Consider the following 16,315-nt stretch of genomic DNA (forward strand, 5'->3'; position numbering starts at 1 on the left):
ACTACAGGAATTTTACTCTCCTTTCCTGAGCAGCACAGTGATTTTATGTTTGCATGAAAAAGTCTTCACTTAGAATCCACACAGGAAATGTATTCTGTGCAGGTGAGTTGTGATGGCAACAAAAAGCTGCAATGAGCATATCCATCAATGCTGGTGAGAGGAAGGATTTTTAGGCTTATTTTCCAAGCCATTAAAGCTCTAATTCTGGTGCAGACTTTTGTGCCGTATAGTACATAGAAACAGCAGAGAGACAATCTTTGCTGTTGCTCCATGAACTTCAGACTTATCATGGGAAAAGTGAACTCGTCACAATCTCTTTTCAGTAGACTGAGGTTGCAGAGAAGCTTAAGGGGGAAGTTGGTTGAGGGAGAGGCACTGGGAGAAGGAGGTGTGGACAAAGGGTCTGCGAGTGGACCTGTTAAGCAGGCAATTATAGAAGAATAATTATATGAGATTTTGATTGTTGCAGAAAATGGTAACAAAAATATGTTCATAAAACTGAGGGTTGGTATTAGGACTGCTCCCAGATTTCATTGCTTGAATTCTCATTTGGAATAATAGGGCAGATCTTCCATATTTATTTATTTTTTTTTCAAATTCTATGTCCTTTTTTAGTGATTTTCCTGTTTTCCTTTTCTGCTGAAACTTTTCTATTTCTCCCCTCTCGTGGCAAGGTATTGTTTTTTGGGAACCCACTGAATTTCTGAGTAGGAAGAGAGGCATTTTGGGGTCAAAACAGACTTACTGTAGCCAACTGCCTTGTCCCAAGCTGGCTGCTGAGGGGAGCATCCAATCTCTTCCATTGTGAATGCAGTTAAAACAGATTTAAAATCAACGACGCTTTTATTCTTAATAAAATGTCTTTTCCCGTGTTCCCGCTGATGACACAGCCCCGTTGCTTCCTGTAAGACACAATCGTTGTGTCTTTTGGTGTTACAAAAGTAACACCAAAGCACACAGCCTGCGTCCTGAGGGCTGCGATGTGACAGCAGCAATAACCCATGGCAGCGACCGCTACGTGCCAGGCTTGTGTGTTTTATTCTCCAATAAAACACGGCTGGGTGTCCGATGCCGCAACAGCTGCCCAGCCCCATCCATGCCTCGAGCTGAGAGCCCACCCGCTTGTGTTTCGGCTATATATCAAGAACTCTTTGTTTGCCAGCACTGTCAGTTGCTACCGCTCTTCGGGGATCTGCAAAACAGGAGGCAGGCACCGAGGGCCTCCCAGTCTAACGCGCGGGTGCGGATGCGACACACCACAACAGATACGGACCAAATACCCGCGTCCCTTCTCGCAGAGCAGAGCTTGATTTTGATCAAGGTGCATCGCTGTTGTGCTTCTCAACAGCCACCTGTTTTTCTAAACCATGAAAAGGACCGGGGGTCGGCACTGATTTCAGAGATTTTCAGAGATTGTAAGAGCATATAACTATGTTCTTCTCCATGATCACTGCTTTATTTATTCGTGCATTTGTTTGGGGTGCAATGCACCAAACACGTCAAGGTCTTGGCATTCAGGGGATGCTAAGAACTGCTTTACAGCATAAAGCTAGCACAGTGTTTCTACTAAATTACTTTCTGATCATGCTAAGGGAGACAAATTTACCTCCTAAGTACTTTAAAAATTAGAATCTTACTCTGAAAGCGACATGGTTCCTTAGCCTGTGTCTCAGTGACTTCTGAGAATTTTCTTTACCGGTTCTAAATCAAAGTTTTCTTTTTTCTTTTTTCCACTTACTGTCAGTCTCTGTGATCTCAGGTTGGGGTTTGGTGATGAACCTACATTCTTTCTCACTCGTTTCGCATTTTACAGTCCCAATGTTGCTTCCAGTCACACCCCATCAACCTCAAACCATGCTCTGAGTTGCATGAAAGCAGTTCTGATACAATCAATTGCGCAGGTGGAAGCGGTATCATTATTTGAAGCCAGTCCATACACACAGCTTGCTCTGAAGGTAGGCCACTAATTAACCATTTTTTTTTTTTTTTGACTGCAAGCAGAAGCCAGAAGAGAATCCAGGTTGTAATTTAGAGCGTGCTTGTTTTGGTGTGACAAATGACACCTCGGAGAAGCAAATACGAACAAGTTTCCATTAAAGCAGTCAGAGGTAAACCTAAATGCCAAGAGCAAATACATCTGCAAGAACTGTGATGCTACTCTACAGCACATCTTTAGAGCCATAATAATAAACATTTAAAAAGGTTAAACCCCAGTTTATAAATAATAAGATCACGTTTCAAACACACACTGCCAAACAGTTGCCTGATACTGTTTTTTCTTCCCAGTATGATTACTCTGTGCTCAAGCATGAAGCAAAGGCTCTCCTTACCAGAAAGCTCTGAGGTTTTAACCGAACTGGCAAGGCAGGTGAGGTTTCAGGGTAATTTACCCCAATATCCTTGACCACAAATGGATCAGGGATAACAATTTGGGACCCGCTGCTGTGGATTAGTATCACAACTGCAGAAGAGCACCTCGAGACAAGCTAATCTTAGGTACGAAGATGATGAAGTGTGAAATACCAGCTCTGACCTGTAGCAATCAATAGTTTCTGGCAGTGCAAAGACGGGTGCCTACCCTGGCAGGTTCACTGCTATCACATGGCAGGCCCCTTATGCGGTGTTTTCAGCCACATTGGCCAGGAGCGTTTTTGCAGTCTTGCCCCTGTAGCAGTGCTGACAAACAGCCTTCCCGGGTCACGGGGAGACAACAGAGAGCAGTGGTGGAAATTGAGACTTGTAGCTTAGGGACTAGCAACACCCAGCCATAGCAAACACAGCGGCTCTGCAATCACCACATCATCAGAGAGTTGCGCAGAGGGGCAGAGGCGGGAGGATCAGCTAAATCCAGCGGCTCTGAATAGATGGGCTCAGCACTCTGGTGGGCCACAGCGAATCATCAGCAGTTGCCCTAAGTTAAGGGGCATTAAACTTGCCTGATTAAAATGGTTCATACAGTTTAAATGCATATTATGTGCTTTGTATTAGTGAATAAGCAGAAGCTTCTTGCAAAAATACTGCTGAATAGAAATATGCCTAGGCTGAACAGAGCACACAAGCTATCGGGCACTGATGTAGCACTTCACTGGCATAACACTCCAGGCACTGAAAAAGGAGACATTTTTTAGGTGAGGACAGACTTCAGTGAATTTTGGGGCTTAGTCTACGCTTACATGTCATTAGTGTTTGATATCCCTACATTAGAGCTTTAAATTTCTCATTTATGGCAAGCCCCCTTAACCGTACAGAGTCTACATTTTATTTTCATCTTCAGTGTAAGTACTTGTGAGGGAACTTAAGGATTTGCCCATGACCACGTGTGTAACAATTTAATAAAAAGGCAAAAAGCCAGATGTGAGCTTAATTTCAAAGACACAGCCTGCACAATGTTTCTACTGAAATTGTATCTAATACTACACAAGGATAGCTGACAAACACCTCCCTCATGAGAGTCTGTGCGCCCTGCAGATAAATTGCTGTCTCTCGTAGATTAATCAAGTATTTGGTAGAAGCTCTTCCAACTTGCCTGGGAAACCAAGTGCTGTGTTAACCAGGAGATACCTTTACAAACCGCACGATTCACTTTGGACTTGAAAAACAGAGAAACTTAAACTTTTTGAAGGGAAACAAAACAAAATAAAATTCATTTCTCAACTTTTCCAGGTTTGATTGGCTCTCCCCCCCCCACGCATGCATACACATACATACATCCGTGTACACACACACACACACGTTTATATACGTATATGTATATATACAACAGTTTAAGCAATATGCTGATTTTCAGAAACTGTCGCTATTCTGATACTCTGCATTATTTTATACCCATCAAGCAGAGACCTGGCTGATTTATATGAAAATGACACTAAACCATTCTTCTTTGTACGGTGTAGTTCACTGTGACAGAGAAAATCAGTGCCATGGGCAAACCATCAATTCAAATGATTTTCAAACCAAGCACAGCATGCATTATAATCCTGTTTTCAGAGCGCTCAGCTGTTAGCTGATGTCTTTTCAATCCACTGTGAGGCAAACAAGCTTTGTAGCTGGTGATTTTATGACACAAACATCCCTGAAGGAGACAAAGCTGTGGAATGACAATGAAGAACACAACTGTTAATTATATTTTTAAAATACTTATTTATCAGAAAATATTGATTTCTTGAAGACACACAGGCCATTACAACAACAACAAAAAGTATACATATATATAATATACCGGACAAGGTGTTACACACTGTATTTATTGTTAGTTGGAGAAGTTTGTAGTGAATTACCTGGGATACAGCACGTGAGCAGGAACTTGTTACTTCATACTACTGTGGTCTGTCATTCTCAGCATCACTTATCTCCGCTGTTGTTCCAAAACTTGTAACAAAACATTGCTGTTTATGTGCCAGAGGCCCTAGCCAGTACCGATAAGCAGCAGCTACTCCCCTACTACACATCTCAAACTTTTAAGCACAGACTAAATTTTGTAATCAAGCTTATCTTGCTGACCTACTTGCTGCCTCTTTGTGATGGCAAACCCTTGCTGTGCCAACTACAGCAAGTGCCACTTTGGAAAACTTAATTTCTATCTGACTTAATACAATGTTTTGATTTGCAAAGCAGGGAAGCCAAAAGCATGTAGCTGCTCAGTTCTTGCTAGTCTAAGCTCTGGATCACAGGTTCAGATTTCTCTGCCAAAAACATTCTGTATGCTAGGGTCAAGAAAGAAAAAAATAAGTAAATAAACATAAAGTGAAGAGGGGAACTAGCATAGTCTTTTTCTCCCACTCCTGGAGGACAGAGACCAGACATGCAGGGCATACTGAAGGGCCATCTTTATGTACATTCATACGTGAGGCTTGGAAAAAGGTGGTTACAGGAGACAAAGAAGGGATGGATGGCTGTGTTTTTGTACAGCTCCGGTGATCTTTCTGAATGTCCCTTTCCACAAAGCATAATTCTTTTTCTTGCCAAAGGAAGAAGCGAGATAAGAAAATCAAAGGGCTTGATTTTCAAAGAGCTTGAAAGCCCCTCAGCACTAACTAACGTAAAATCCTCAACTTCCACCATTTTGTCTAGCTCTGCCCTTCCAGGAATTGATACGGGACACCCAGCCTTTTTACCCATGTGGGCACTACAGAACAAAGAATTTACTCCCTTTTTTAAGGTGCAAGAAAATGCTGGAAGGAAAATTAAAAAATAAAAAAATAAAAAATCCCCTTCCCTGTTGAAGATGTGCCAGTTCACATGAGACATAATAAAGAACAAAGGCTCTGGTCATGCTGAGAATATCCACTCTTTGGTCGGTTCGAGCTAACATCCAACTCCTCCAAGTCTTGGAGGAACCCCCTGAATTTAACAGGGAAATGTTTGGAGGGACTGTACCAAGAGATGCCTGAATGCAGCATAGATACCATCCATGCAAACACGTCCCACTTATCAGGGTTTTTAGAGGGTGTCAGTGTGGAAGGACATGTTAATCCAGGGGTGGTGGCTGACACCATCTACAGTAGTGAAAGAATTGGGTGGTTTTCTCTCGGGGGAAGTGGTGGAGGCTTTGCAGAGTATTAAATACATCAGTAGCCTACTATGGATCACGTCTTCATCTCCTTTCTACACCTTTCAAACAAATTTGGATAATAAACAGTTGAAGACAGGAGCCTCCTCATCCTGCAGCTGTACAGCTTTTGATTCTCAACACAGCCAATCCTCCCAAGCGAGTTAGAAACCTGTGACACAGAAGTCATTAAGTCAGTTCAGATGAAACAGGTAAGGATCACGAGGAAGAAGAAATGTCTGTGTATGATAAAGCCAACGACTCTGTAACGATCATTTCTCTCAGACGGGGGTACAGGAGGAAATCTAAAAATTAAAGAATTGGAAGAGAGAGGAACCCAGGAGCAGGAAAACACAGACAATGCTGAGGGTATTTCCGATATACATTCTGAAAAGCAATGAAATGTGAATTTGAAACAGCTACATAGCAAATGCTAGTCGTTTACTTTCCTGGCAAACAGTCCGTGCTAGGGAAACAGCTATATGGAAAAAGAACAGAGGCAACTTTCTGCAATTGTGGGTAGGCTGCTTGTCTGGTTTCGTGGTACCTCTTCCCCCAGTGCATTAGTCAGGCTTCTCAGAGAGGCTTCAACAGCAAGGTCACGGGCAGACAGGAGGTCTGTGGGATCAAAACAATGAAGTTTCTCCTGGAAGCATTTCAGAGAGACAACCCACATACTGTGCCTGTAACACACACCACACCCTTAGAGTTTACCCTGTAAACTATAACAATCAACGCAAATTACTTGCATTAATCCGAAGTGATGGAGAATCACTTGCCTGCTTCTCCCGCGAGTAGTCCCGCCATGAAAACCCCAAACTCACCTTCTGGTTTCTGACAGCATTTCAAAGCGCAATTTGATGGCAAACAATTGCTTCCTTCAAGTCAGATCTGCCTTGTCACAGACACAGTAGCATCATCCAGCCTGTTCCTTGGTGAAATCATGAAACGCAGACATTTATGCTTTAAGATTTTTCTGAAAAACTGACATTTTACCAGTCATAAATCAGAAATAGTTATACCTTTGCAAGATCAGAATAAGTACACCCAGCAAAACTAGATGTATTTAAAATTACTTACTGTAATCCCAAACATGCAGACCGAGATTATCTATTGAAATGCCAGGCATAAGGTATTCATTAACTAAAACCATTCTGTAATTTTATTGATATATTTTGTGGAGTTCACATATTTTTGTACAGCAAACATAACACTGTAGGCCACAAGAAGCTGCAGCACTATTGTTTAATAGCAGCAAGGTATATTTTATAATCAGGGTATGTGGACAATAAATAGTCTGTTTCTTTGGATGTGAATGTTTAAAATGAAGTTCTGCTGCAGCTTCATAATGTGATTGCTATTTTACAGAGCTTATACACAAAAATATATATGCAATCTTTTTGTCTATATTTTATACAAATACAACAGTAGTTTGTGAATACATTTTAAAGTACATATACATGATAAGCAACTCGATTTCCCATATCACAGGATAGCAAATTTTAAATGCAAGAAACATATACAAATTCAGTCTGGAATGCAGGGTTTTCTGTGTTCTTTTTTTTTTTTCTATATTTTTGACTCAAAACTTTTATCATTAAAACATTTTAGCATACAAGTCCAAACAATTTTTCCTCTAGCTAAAAAATATAATTTCAGCAATCCGAGTCAGGTTTGGGTGTGTCATCATTCCCCAATATACTTTTTTTTTCCCCAGTTTTTGTCTAAATTCAAAGGCTTTTAGTAATATACGGTGTGTTCTTCACTCCACACCGTACAAAAAGCCCACGTTTAATTTTAATTAAGTCATCTATTTTTGTGAACAAGAGCTGGGCTTGTCAGCGTTTAAATTTGCATGTCCAAAATTTTACTTTTGCAAGTGCATATGAATACATTGTGGTGTTGTACAAAGTTCATTAATGACAAATTAAGTCACAGTATAAAAATATATCATACAACTATAGGTCTAGTATAGTCCTTTTTTCTATGGGTAAAAATACATCTGAATGAGACAGGGAGGTTTGTAGCACCATGAGAGGAGTTGTATCCCAAGTTACATTAGCAGCATGATCCAATATAACAATATTGCAGGAGTGTTTCTGAGGAGATAAACATTCACTCTGGTTCAACTGTACCACTGAAGCTTATACTGAAAAGTGTTTACATATGATTAGCAATAGTTCTGTGTCACTTCCAGGGCTAGATAACTGTTATCAAAAGACACTGCCTTCCAACAAAGTAAGACACCCTTATTACATAAAAAGCTTTGGGACTATCCAAACACATTTTGAGCTACTGTGGCGTTATTTGCATGGTGAGGGTCATGCTAAGTAGGCTATGGTTTTAATGGTACACTGGGAAGATGCAGGATGGGCAGCTAAGTCTATACAGTTTACTACATAACAGGTAAGTACATTTATTTCAGAGGCTTATCTAGAGACCGAGAAGAATACAGGACAAGCTGCTAAACCAGTGTATGAGACAGACATAACGAAGGATGCAATCCTGCTCCCCTTGACGCTTATGGATGCAGGATCAGGCCCTAAGTTAACTTCAGACAGCAGCATAGCGTTGATAGCATAGGATAAAAAAAATCTGCATCAAATACTGCATGTAAGTATTTCTGCAATAGTTTACCATCCAGAACTCCAGAGGACACAGTTTACAATTGGTGAGGACAAACTCCTAATTTTTCTTTTTTTTTTTTTTTGACTGGTATTCAAAATGGCAGTAGAAGACAGTGTAGTTTGAAACATGTAAACCTAGTAAAAACCATTGTAAAACCCTTAAGAAAGACACACTGGTTCTGTGCAATATAGCAAATTGATAAGAAAACACTGTAAAAATGTACCTGTTTAAAATTACAATGTCTACCATTTTGTACACAAAGCATTATACCAAAGGCCTACATATATGTAATCTAATGGCACTTGAAACAAATTATAATAAAAGGTTTTATAATAAAAAGCATAACCTGTAAGAAACTTTCTTAAAAGGTTTAGGTTTTTCTTTTGAAAGTGCTATATCTTGTAATATGTGTAACATAGAGGTTGACCAAGCTTTATTTTAAAAAATATTGGCCTATAATACATGTTTAGCTCACTAGGCAAATGATCCTGAAAATATGTACTCTTAACATTCATTATTAGCTTAATAAAGCAATCAGCTCTGGCTCATGTTTCAGTCAGTATATGGTTTTTAAAAACCGCTACTGCCAAATTAACAATAAATCACTCTATTCCACAATTTACTACTAAATAAAGCACAAGCAACAAGTACACAAAAATATATATATTAAAGAAAAAAAAAAAAAAAAAAAGACCTTACTAGAAGAAGTTGCACAAAGAGTGGTGCATGATCGGCCAGCCCTCCCCCCTCCCTCGAAGCATCAATTTGAAACCTAGAAAACAGGGTTTAAAAACTGACATTTTAGTAGTGGCCAATAACTCTGCCTGAACATTATTCGAAAGCACGAAGGTGTTAATATTGCTTACAGCGTCAAAGCTGCTTCCACGTAATCATACATCCTCGTTCAGCGGCACGCTAACCTGGCCGACTGAAGCCCTGACTGAATGAGGTTCAATATCTTGTCTGAGGTCCCTACTTCTCGAGTGAAATGTACGTCTACCTCTGAAGTGAAATGTCAACCCCTGCTCAGGAAGCTAAGGCACTAACCAAGTGGTAAGGACTCCGGCTAAGTACTAAGAACTGGGTGTTGGCCAAGTGTTTGTTGTGTGTGTGTGTTTTAATCAAGTCTAATCAGAAACTGAGACTGATAAGCAGGTGGCACTGCCTCTCGCTGAGTGTTAGATGGGCCACATCAAATCCCTTCTGCCACTAGTCTGGCAGAGCATCTGGCAGCAGCAGGTGAGATTAAATTTACTAGCGATGCCTGAACGAGCAAATTCCTCCATGCCATACCAAAAACTCCAGCTTTGAAGCTCCCGGTGCCTGCACATTCCCTGCCCAGGAGGAAGAGTGCTGCCACCAATTCTGCTGCCAGAGCTGCCCGTGAGATGCTGAGCACTCGCAGCTTCCCCCTGCCAAGGGGAAGCTCCACGCGGGGCAGAGCCCACCAGAGGAATGAAGTCCACTGATCTTCATCCCTAATTGATTTAAAAAACTGAGAGTAAAGCCAACGTCTCCCTATATGCATTGTGGTTGCTGATTTAAACCAGAATTACATTCTGTTGCATTCACCTTGTGCTCTGTTCACCTGTGTTTTTCTTTCCTTTATAAAGGTGACGAAAAAAAAAAGCAATATTGAACAAATCATTCAACTAAAGATGTAAGTAAGCAAGCGATCTGTTTCATAGAAACCAGAGGAAGCAGTCATGAAGCAGAGCTAAAAGCCCACTTTGAGATAACATGCTCCTAAACCCAAAATCTAGGAGTAGTTTGCAGAATTTCAAAAGGTATTTTCCTTATTAATACATCCTTATTTTAATGCCTTTGGAACACAAACACATTTATAAAAATGTTATCTTTCAGTAATAAAATTTAAATACACATATGTATAAAATAGTAAAACTACACCTGCATATTGCTCCTAGAATTAAAAAAAAAGTAGGAGCTACTGATAAAACATCTGGAGCATGAGCTCCTTAAATGGGAGCAACTTTTGTTTCTGTGAAGTATATTCAGTTTAACCACTTAAAACCTTGTATGAATCCTCATTATTGTTTGAGAGATACTAATGTATTTGATTTCTATTTTTTAATTCCTTGTGCAAAAATGACAAGGAAAAGCGCGTTATTGTTGAATTACAGCAAATCTAGTTTGCTTTCATGCATCACAGGTTTGTTTTTTTTTTTTTTTTCTTTTTCCTCTTTTGGTTATTAGGGGTTGGGGAATAGAATATATTGCATTAGGTAAAAGTGGTGTAAGCAATATGCTTTTACTTCACTCCTAAGAGTCCTGTCTTTAAATCTTGGCAGTGGGCAAAAAGTCCCTAACCAAGTACCCAGGTGTAGAAAGTATGATTAACATCTAACTTGTTGCTTAGGAGGACATAACACACCATGTAACACAACTGAAAAGTTCATTCCAATAAAAAAAAATATTAAAAACTGGTATTTGCAAATTTACATTCACTCTCTGACTGCACACTAATATTGAACTGAAAATAGATACACACTTTCTGGCTGGACTCGATCCACCCTTTGGCGGTGGCAGCTGGGAGAAGACTGATGCCTACAAATGTGAATACGCTATTGGAAGATTCCTATGCAGTATTCTTTCTATGCTACTAAAGAGAAAAAACAGCAAGTTAAGAATTAAAACAAAAACTGCGACAAAATATTCTGCATTACTAAATTACAACACTTTTATATTTCAAGATCAGCCATTAATTTTGCCTGTTTTCCTCTACCAGAGTCATGAAAGCACAACACAGTTCCAAATTCAACTTGAAACTTTTGTCATTTAGGCAAGCAGAGATTCTCTGTTGAAATTCTGTTCAGCCACGATTTTACAAAATTAAACTATATTTTTTTCTTCCAATATTCATAACAGGCCACAACAATTTAAGCCAGAAAATGGCAAAATTTGTAACACCTTTTATAATGACTTCAATACAAGTCAAAATGTTATATATATGTACATGTGTATATATGAACTTCTATATATACACATACAAGTTTTCAGAAAAAATCTGAATTCTATATTTATTTAAAAATTTAGAATTGTCATTATAGAACAGATCAGATGTCACCATTTGGGAAGAGTTTTTTTTTTTTTGGAAAGGGACTAGGGATTTTTTTTCCCAAATCTTTAGGAATCTTTGCAATACATATTTGAACTGGATTCTTTGCAAATGCTTAATATATAAAAGGTAAAAATGGTAGTTCTACCACTGACATCAATAAAACAGAGTGGCTGGTATGGTTGAAAAGTTTATAAAAAGGGATGCATGTTGAAAGTTTGCTTGGGATGACTTTCTAGTGAACATTTTAAATGTGTCAATTGGCAGTGAAAATGAAAACAATATAATGAGACTTTTAAAAAAAAACAAAACAAACAAACAACAAAGTAAACACAGCTGAGAATAAACACTTTCAAAACATTAAAAAATTTCTTACTGGCTTCATGAGATTGGTACTGTACAAAAGCAGAGAATTTATAATGTCTTATAGTAGGCACTAAGTTAAAAATGGTCACCTAAGGCATTTCTACAAATAGACAGTAACAAGCCAGCTTTGTACATCCTATTGGAAAGCTTGATGAAATCGTGGTAGGGTGGTGGTTGTGCTTAGACTGCTTGTGAAAGCTGCTGACAATGAGTGCAGAGACCCAAGACCTATACTATTGCTAGGATCTTGTGGATCCTGTGTTTGTGGTGGAAGTTGAGTCATAGAAGAATGTGCCTCCTCCTGCGTATAACTCATTCCAAGGTTTCCCACTGAAACAGAAGGATTATAGGGAGGGCCATTTACAGGTATGAAGTTGAACAGCTGAGAAAAGTCCAATGATGGGGTGTTTAGAGGTTCACTAATAGGAACAGAGCCCTTGGAAAGGGAAACCTCCCCAGACCCATCATCTAGTGGCCCTACTTGTGGATCCAGCCCTAGTTTTGATGAAGATGCTTGAGAATCCTGGGATGAAGAAGGCATACCACTTTGCAACTCCATTAAGTAACTTTCGATTTCCCCTTTCAATGGCTGTTCTTTTTCAGGCATAGAAACTGCGTATGAGGTAGAACTGAGCGGATATTTCAACGATAGCTGGTGAGAAGGGTGGACAGACTCCATATCTATTGGACAAGGCATTCCCAATGGTAATGATGTGGCAACCATTTGGTGTGCAGATGCAGAACTCTGCATGGACTGAATCTGAGTGTTGTAGAGATTTAATTGCAAAGTGTTTGTAAATGGCTTTGATGTCAGTTCACTGGAAGGTAAAGACATCACTGGAAGCAGCTCATCCTTAATAGGCACAGAAACGTTGCAGGTAAAGGGATCTAGAAGGTCCATTGGCTCTGTTTTGACCTTCAAAAGTTCTTGGTTGTGACTTTTCTTCATGTGGCGCGTTAGGTGATCCTTCCGCCCAAATCTCTGTGCACAGTACTGACAGAGGAAGTCCTTTCTTCCAGTGTGCACTACCATGTGTCTACGGACATCCTTTCGGGTGTAGAACCGACGATCACAGTGTTCACACTGGTGTTTTTTCTCCTTCACTCCACCCGATGACTTGCCTGCATGAGTTTTTAGGTGCTCCAGCAGCACTCCTGTGCTTTCAAAAGTCTGCAAACATACCTTACAGGTGAGGTCACCGCTTGTTGCTGCATGCAAAGCCAGGTGACGTTTGAACCCAAGCTTGGTATTGTAGTTCTTTCCACATTCTTCACACTTAAAGGCCTCTTTGTTGGGATTGTGTGTATGTAGGTGATTCTTTAGGTGATCTTTTCGGTGAAACATTTTCTCACAATAATTACACTTGTGGGTTTTCTCAGGAGAATGAGTAGCCATATGCCTTTAAACACAGATATATTCTGTAAGTAATTATTTTGATCAAAAAACACACGTGCTCATTTTTTAATGGCAGCTAAATACTACACTAAGGTTGCTTTGCAACAGAACCTTTTAACTGAAAGCATGACACTACAAAGACAGTTTGACAAATTAAAATATAGCAAAACACGAGCCATTTCTCTTAAATTGACACTTTAGTTTTGGTGGGTTTTAGCTACTGTAACAGGGGTATAAGGGCAAGTATGAAAGTACTTGTGTAAAAGTCCATAGCCAAAAAATTTCAGTCCATACTCTTTTCTTGTGACAATTCCTTATACAAATGAAAATTCTATTCTCATTAAGAAAACAAACAAACAGAAAACAAAAACAGAAAACAAATTAAGAAACAAAATCAAAGACATTAGCTTGCAAACTTATGTAATTTAGATTTCTAGAAACAATCCAATGGCTACTTTTAATTAACACATCCTCTCTGCAATCAGCTGAAGGCGTACACAAATATATACTTTTACACGGCTTAACACGGCCAACATAAAATAGATAATATAATCTGAAAGATAAATAGAGTTTAATACCTTAGTAATTTGTACTTAGAAACAAAGGCCTTGGTGCAGTCTTGTTGTGTGCACTTGTAGGGCCTCTCTCCTGTGTGAGAGTATGAGTGAACCTTTAATTTCTCAACACTGTTAAAGGCCTTGTCACACAGTTGGCAAGGAAAGTTTTTTCTTGGTTTGGTTTCACCACGCTTACGTTTCCCTGAAGGGACTTTCTGGGTATCTCTTACTTCTGACAAATCACCAGGAATGACAGTGGCCATCGCAGCCTAAACCAGGCCTTCTTGTTGGACACTTGGGAATTGCCCAACTCCACTAAATGATTTAGCTTTAGATGGCTTCTCAAGTTTCATGTGGTCGTAAAAGAAAGCAAAAGGGGACTGGAAAAAAAAAATAAGAAACAACTAGTTTGTAACTAAACTTAAATTTTGAAGTTTACTTGCTATGTGATGCTTCTGAATAAAACTTAAAAATAAAATTAGGTTCAGCTGGTCTAATGTAATACCTGTAGGTTTCTTTACACTATTTGCTGCAACTCTTAAAATGCATTGCTCAGGATGAACAGATCCACATATGCCCTGAAATTACACCTCACAACTTTCCCCTCAGGCATTGATGGAGAACAGCAAAGTTTCTGTCAGGTTTCAGGAGGCATCAGACAAAGAACTCACTTCAGAACATATGAAGATGGCTTTTGGCAGCTTCAGGTTTCAAAGGAATTAAAGCTGTGCCTGTGGTGTTTGTACGGACATACACACACATGCACGCACACATGCACATACACAGTTATCAGAATGAAAATCTGCACGTCTTGAGATGCAACTGGGTGTTTGAAAATCGATGTGAAAAGCAGCGTTTTGACAGCCTGGGGTGGGGGGGCGGGGCGCAAAGCTCATATTCTCTGATATACCGGCTCATTTTGGTTACTGTCTGTGCGTCTATTCTAGCAAAACGCACACTTTTCCAATAATTTGTAATGCCAAGTGAAATTCTCCTCTGCTAACGGAGGCTCAATGTGTTAATAACAGAAACCTCACAGATTAGGCTTTTTATCAGCCCGGCACGGGAAACCCACATCCTCCTCACACCACCCTGCAAGGCACAAGGGTTTTAAGCGTTGAGGTTAGCTCGGGATGAAGGCTCCTCGTCCTCCGAGAGGACCCCAGCCCCTCCTGGGGTACTGCACACTGGGAACTAAACCGGCAGCCTTCAGCTCCAGGAGGTGGGTGATGCTCTCATCTGAGCTGTTGCCAAGAGCGGCTTTAAACTCGCAATCTGGTAACATATAGTAGCAACTGGGCGCCTGTGATTACAGGGTACTCAACAATCCTCCATTGTCAGAAGCCGCTGACAGTTTTTATTTGATCGCTGGAGCGCAATTGCTACTTTAGATACCCAACCCGGTGCTACCCGTGATGGAAAGGGTCAAACGCGAGGTCTGCAGTGGCAGGGGCAGAGAGGAGGACGGCAGAAGGGCAGCACCCAACGCAAGCAGCGGGCAGGGCTGAAAAGCCCCCAGATTTGGCCTTTCTCTGGCAAAAGCAGCACTCCCCCCCCCACCCCGGTGTCATGGCCCTGCAGCTGCCACCCTCCATGGCCTCCACTGGCACAGCTGTGCGAGAGGAGGCCGGGCCGGGCCCGACGGCAGCAAGGCCGGGGGCAGAGGCAGGGCTGGGGGCTCGGTGGCCGGCCACCCCCTGTCCCCTGGCAGCAGGGCTGGGGAAGCCGGCAGCTGTTGGGACAGGTGGAGCAGGGCGGCCAGGAGTCAGGCAGGGAGCACCAGGCAGCAGCTGCTCCGGCCTGGTGCCACCTCCCCAATAAGCACAACAAACGCATCCCAGCTGGCAGCCAGGGGAGGCTCGGTAGCTTGGAGGTCCCTGCCATAGCCCCAGCGTGGCGCTGGAAGAAAGCGGGGAGGAAGGAAAGCCTGTGTTTATGTCAGGACGCGGCAGGACAGGACACGAGGGGTGGGGTGACAGGAGGGGTAGAAGGGGGTGTGCCTCTTTAATATCTGCATGTGCATTTTTACGAATGCTTCAGATTCAAGATTTCCATTTGAAACGCATATACAGAGTATGTCTTTGTCTATGCCTCTTCCTCCCTCCTCCCCGTAACTTCTCTCTTGACTTTGTAAGAGGAGAGAAACACTGGCAGAGCAAGATGGAAACCTGCTACCTTTCAACCCTACAGTCTTTGAATAGCAGATTAAGCTATACTATACTCTTAAAGCAAGAAGTTTTGTAAGACCACCTTTCCTCCCCCAAATTTTACACGGAACCACTAGCCTCTTTAAAGATACCCAGCAACAGAAAAGGTGTTTCTTTAAGGACTCTTATGATTTCAGATTTGTCTCTGGCCCATTCCCACTCATGGGATGAAGCTTGGGGACCACAATTCCACGAGTGGGAATGTGCACAGGTCTTCAAAGAATCAGCTTAATTTCAGTTTCTGTCTCATAAGTGACATTCTTGTTTATAAGTGAAAAAAATTACAGTTGTTTGGAGACTTGAGACCAAAGTACTTCTGTAACAAAAGTAAAAGAAAACCAATTCCAAACACTTAAATGGAGCTGCCAATGTATTCAAGAGGAGGATCTCATTCACATCAAGTTTGTGATAAGTTTATAGGTTGAAAGATTTTTCAGTATACACTTTAATGAGAATCTGGTAATAAAATTTATTGTGCCTTCCGTAAACAAATACACCAGTCTTCTATGCACATTGGCCTGAAGATAGAATGAAATC

General features: G+C 40.8%; 1 protein-coding gene across 9 annotated transcripts in view; it reads right to left on the minus strand.

Annotated features, from left to right (window-relative positions):
* Positions 1-6,683: 6,683 nt before the first annotated feature.
* The window catches only part of PLAG1 (PLAG1 zinc finger), a 50,634-nt gene continuing 41,002 nt past the window's right edge, over positions 6,684-16,315 (minus strand). For 5 of the 9 annotated variants that reach the window (XM_068671893.1, XM_068671896.1, XM_068671897.1 and 2 more), the window contains 2 exons: positions 13,593-13,951; positions 6,684-13,018 (listed from right to left, as the gene is read on the minus strand). In XM_068671893.1, coding sequence (XP_068527994.1) covers positions 11,755-13,018; positions 13,593-13,834 — 1,506 coding nt within the window. In that variant the 5' untranslated portion in view covers positions 13,835-13,951 and the 3' untranslated portion in view covers positions 6,684-11,754. The remainder of the gene's footprint in view (positions 13,019-13,592; positions 13,952-16,315) is intronic. The other 4 variants (XM_068671899.1, XM_068671902.1, XM_068671900.1 and 1 more) reach the window with 1 other exon arrangement.

This window comes from Anas acuta, chromosome 2, assembly GCF_963932015.1.
Source record: "Anas acuta chromosome 2, bAnaAcu1.1, whole genome shotgun sequence".
Classification (NCBI taxonomy): domain Eukaryota; kingdom Metazoa; phylum Chordata; class Aves; order Anseriformes; family Anatidae; genus Anas; species Anas acuta.